This window comes from Eimeria mitis, genomic scaffold (assembly GCF_000499745.2).
Source record: "Eimeria mitis Houghton genomic scaffold, Emh_scaff1179, whole genome shotgun sequence".
NCBI classification, from domain to species: Eukaryota; Apicomplexa; class Conoidasida; order Eucoccidiorida; family Eimeriidae; genus Eimeria; species Eimeria mitis.
The window spans coordinates 10,194-11,384 of record NW_013568048.1 but is presented as its reverse complement, the minus strand read 5'-3'; the positions used below and the strand labels follow the sequence as shown (position 1 = coordinate 11,384).

Genomic DNA, 1,191 nt, shown 5'->3' with positions numbered 1-1,191 from the left:
GCTGCTGCTGCTGAGTTGGAAACAAGTCGCTTACTGGTTCTGCTGCTGCAGCAGCACCTGCTGCTGCTCCTTTCGGGTTGAGCAGCAGCTGCTGCTGCTGTGGTTGCTGCTGCTGCTGCGGCTGTTGCTGCTGCAGGCCAGGAGCCGACGGCTGCGCTGTAAGCTGCTGCTGCAGGTGCAGCAACTGCAGCTGCTGCTGCTGCTGCTGCGGACCATTGTGCTGCTGCTGCTGCTGCTGCTGCAAACCAGGAGGAGCAGCAGCAGACGGACGTGCACCAGCAGCAGCAGCAGCAGCAGCAGCAGCAGCAGTGAAGCTTATGTGGCTAGAGGGAGATCCTCCTTGCAGCAGCAAGCCATGTTGCTGCTGCTGCTGCAGCTGCTGTTGCTGCTGCTGCTGCTGCTGCTGCTGCTGCTGCTGCTGGCTGTCTTCCACTTGAGCAGCAGAGACGGGCTGCAGCTGCCTGGGGTCGTTCCTCCCCGCAGCAAATGAAGCAGCAGGCGAAGCAGCAGCAGCAGCAGCAGCAGCAGCAGCAGCTGCTGCTGCTGCTGCTGCTGCAGTGCTCGTGTTTCTGCTGCCTGGCGGAGGCCTCCGTGAGCTCCTTGAGGAGCTCCCTCCTGCTGCTGCTGCTGCTGCTGCTGCTGCGGCGGCGGCGGGCTTCCTGCTGCTAGCATGACTCCCCTGGCGACCATTGGCAGCAGCAGCAGCAGCAGCTGCTGCTGCTGCTGCTGCTGTTGTTGCAGACGGGTGTATTCCTTGTATATGCGGATTGGCCATTGCAGCATTGCTGCTGCTGCTGCTGCTGCTGCTGCTTGCTGCTGCTGCTAAACCTTGACTACCACCGCTACCACCAGGAGCAGCAGCAGCAGCAGCAGCAGCAGCAGGAGCAGCAGCAGGAGGGTCCGTTGGGTCCTGCAGCACCCCCAGCTGCAGCAGCCGCCGCTGCAGCTGCCTGGCTAAGCCCCCTTCTGCTGCTGCAGGTGACCCTGAGAAGAAGCAGCAATTGAGGTCCTCGACCCAAGGAAACTGCTGCTGCAGCAGCAGCAGCCTCTCTGTTATTTCTGCTGCTGCTGCTGATAGTGCATGCACCTTCTCCTTTTGTGTATTCAATACACGAGACCAATCTGCTGCTGTTAGCCCGCTACTGCTGCTGCTGCTGCTGCTGCTGCTGCTGGTGCTAGCAATGCTGCTGC

General features: G+C 61.5%; 1 protein-coding gene across 1 annotated transcript in view; it reads right to left on the bottom strand.

Annotated features, from left to right (window-relative positions):
* Positions 1 to 1,191, bottom strand: part of EMH_0031220 (uncharacterized protein) — a gene marked incomplete at both ends in the record, with an annotated part of 4,961 nt that overhangs the window by 2,932 nt on the left and 838 nt on the right. Inside the window, one exon of the mRNA XM_013494499.1 lies at positions 35 to 1,191. Coding sequence (XP_013349953.1) covers positions 35 to 1,191 — 1,157 coding nt within the window. The remainder of the gene's footprint in view (positions 1 to 34) is intronic.